Source organism: Berghia stephanieae, chromosome 14 (genome assembly GCF_034508935.2).
Source record: "Berghia stephanieae isolate SIO BIC M18660-M18661 chromosome 14, UCSD_Bste_1.3, whole genome shotgun sequence".
NCBI classification, from domain to species: domain Eukaryota; kingdom Metazoa; phylum Mollusca; class Gastropoda; order Nudibranchia; family Aeolidiidae; genus Berghia; species Berghia stephanieae.
The window spans coordinates 2,654,395-2,656,894 of record NC_088373.1 but is presented as its reverse complement, the minus strand read 5'-3'; the positions used below and the strand labels follow the sequence as shown (position 1 = coordinate 2,656,894).

The following is a 2,500-nucleotide window of genomic DNA, read 5'->3' as shown; positions in this document are numbered from 1 at the left end:
ATATATATATATATATATATATATCCGATCCGAAAGCGATTGTCATCGTAGCCATCGTTAACATAATATAGCCCGACACTAAAACCCTCTAGGACTGGCAGTTTGACGTCATTTTTAAGGTTTGTGTAGCGTCTAGTGAGTTGTCGTTGGTAGAGCTCAAGGAAACAAGTGGTCCCATTGGTTGAACTAGTGAATACAACTCACGATTTGTTTTCTTTTATGGCAAAAGACTGGTATTTTGACGTCATTTTTTGGTCAGTGTCCACATAGCCTCATAGTTACTATTCAACTCCCAGCAATTAGTTCGTCCCGACATAGAACCGCTGAGAAATGGTGGGTCACATTTGATGTTATTTTGACTCAAAAGTTTTTTACTTCAAAAATGAACTTTAAGTCACTCAATCTTAGAGATTTTGCTACTTTTCAAAATTAGAAAAAATATATAGTTTTATTCAACTATCATTAACATACAAAAACTAAAAAACATTAGCTTTGATACAACGCCTATGCTTTGTCTAAAAAAATAGGAAATAAATAGGCATGGGGTAAAAGTAACCCGGGCAAACTATGGATATAGTCGGTGTTAGGGTTCGGTGAGTAAAGATTTAGGGTTTACCCTGAAATGATTAGATTAATATTTTCCAAGTGTTATCAAAGGGGAATAAACGATGAAATTGTTGACAGTTTTCAAGTATTAATGAGTTACTTCCCTTTAACCATCAAACCGGCATGGATCGATAACTTTATCATGTTACTATTTTTTATTCACATAAAAAAATTAAAAAAAAAAAAAAAAAAAAAGAAAGAAAAAATTTTCATACCGCCTAACACAGGCATCATGTCTCGTTCTATATGTTACATGTTGCTGTTGTTCAGGGACCCTTTGTAAAGCGCTTTGAGCACGTTTAGTGGATTTTGCTCTATATAAAGGCTCAAATTAAGTTAAACGTGAGACGATGGGTCGCCAATTAGATTTTGAAAAACATTTTTTACTCATTTCACATCCGCGTACAGTGAGAGAATGTGAGTAAAGAACCTTTTCCAAGGACTCAACAATGCGCCGCGCGTGGCTCGAACCCAGGACCTTCCGATCTGAAAGCGAGTGTCATATCACAAGACCACATAGCCGCACATCGGTACGGTCTTTGCCTCGTACCCGAAAGGTACCGAGTTCGATCACTCACCGCTGCGCTGTGTGGCCTTGAGCAAGCCATCTCGCCCTAGCTCAATTTGCGGCGCTGCACTGCGGCTGACGCCTGGGTTATTCCAGTCTCCCCTTGGAATAGACCCTAGAGAATAATTTCCCTTATGGGATGAAAAAAGGAAATTTTATTTATTATTTTTTTTTAATTTTTTTTTTTAAACGAAAAAACAAAGGTAGATGAAAACAAACTCACATTCGACGAAAAGGTCCAGGTCTTTGGTCTGTGTCTTCCCGACTCCGTTACTGGCCAGACATGTGTAGGTCCCGGCATCTTCCACGTCCACGGGATCTAGAGCTAGAAGTCCATCCTCTGCCTGGAATAGAATCAAGTGATACATTTGGAAGACTAAAACACTTTTTTAACTCTCTCCTTACCAGCCATTTTCAGGATTTTCCCCCAAAACTTCACACCCAACTAACACAAAAATATATTTTATATCACTCAAACACAATAGCAGTAAGTTTTTGCGATACATACTTTCTTTATCAAAACATGTTCTACAACACACTTTTCATTGTCTTTAAATTTTATGATGTACAAGAGAAATTTGAATAAGAAAAATGTTGGTAGTAACGTAACGAATGTGACGATTTTATTGTAGTTGGTAAGGAGAGGGTTAAATGAGCATTTGTGTAGTGCAATATCAACTAAACGTGCTGAAATAGCTTTACAAGGGGCCCTTAGCCAGCAGCGACATTTAATATGTAAGATGAGACATGACGCCTGTTGAGCGCATTCATTTATTTCCTTTTTTTTTATTTAAAGAGACAACAATGTGACTCTCGTCTTCGGGTCGGACGGTTCTGGGTTCGAGTCCCACCTTGAGAGGCGCATAGTTGATTCCTCGTTTCAAAGGGTCTTTACTCACATTCTCTCATCATACTCGGGTGCAAAATGAGTACCCGGCGTTGTCTCTGTAGGAGAAAAAAAATTATAATCACGTAATAGGTGTCTGTCTCGTCCTTCCTGGAAAGTGTTGATTACGGTTAGGGTCTCCTTGTAAAGCGTCCTGAGTACGTTTGTAGAGTATTGCTCTCACTCCTTTCTCTCTCTCTCTCTCTCACACACACACACACACACACATACACACACACACACACACATATATATATATATATATATATATATATATATATATATATATATATATATATATATATAGACCGACTAACCTCATATTTTCTTTTTCCGATGTACCAGGAGAAGGAACAAGCCGGCATACAGTCTGCTTGGCACCTGACAGAAAACCGTTCCCCTTCTAAAACATAGCGGTATCTGTCTGGGGGGTTAAAGTT

The 2,500-nt window shown here is 38.3% G+C and overlaps 1 protein-coding gene across 1 annotated transcript in view; it reads right to left on the bottom strand.

Annotated features, from left to right (window-relative positions):
• LOC144959598 (hemicentin-2-like) overlaps window positions 1-2,500 on the bottom strand; it is a 100,613-nt gene that overhangs the window by 34,365 nt on the left and 63,748 nt on the right. The window contains exons 38-39 of the mRNA XM_078892223.1: window positions 2,378-2,500; window positions 1,398-1,518 (exon numbers count right to left, since the gene is read on the bottom strand). The exon at window positions 2,378-2,500 is cut by the window's right edge and continues 23 nt beyond it. Coding sequence (XP_078748349.1) covers window positions 1,398-1,518; window positions 2,378-2,500 — 244 coding nt within the window. The remainder of the gene's footprint in view (window positions 1-1,397; window positions 1,519-2,377) is intronic.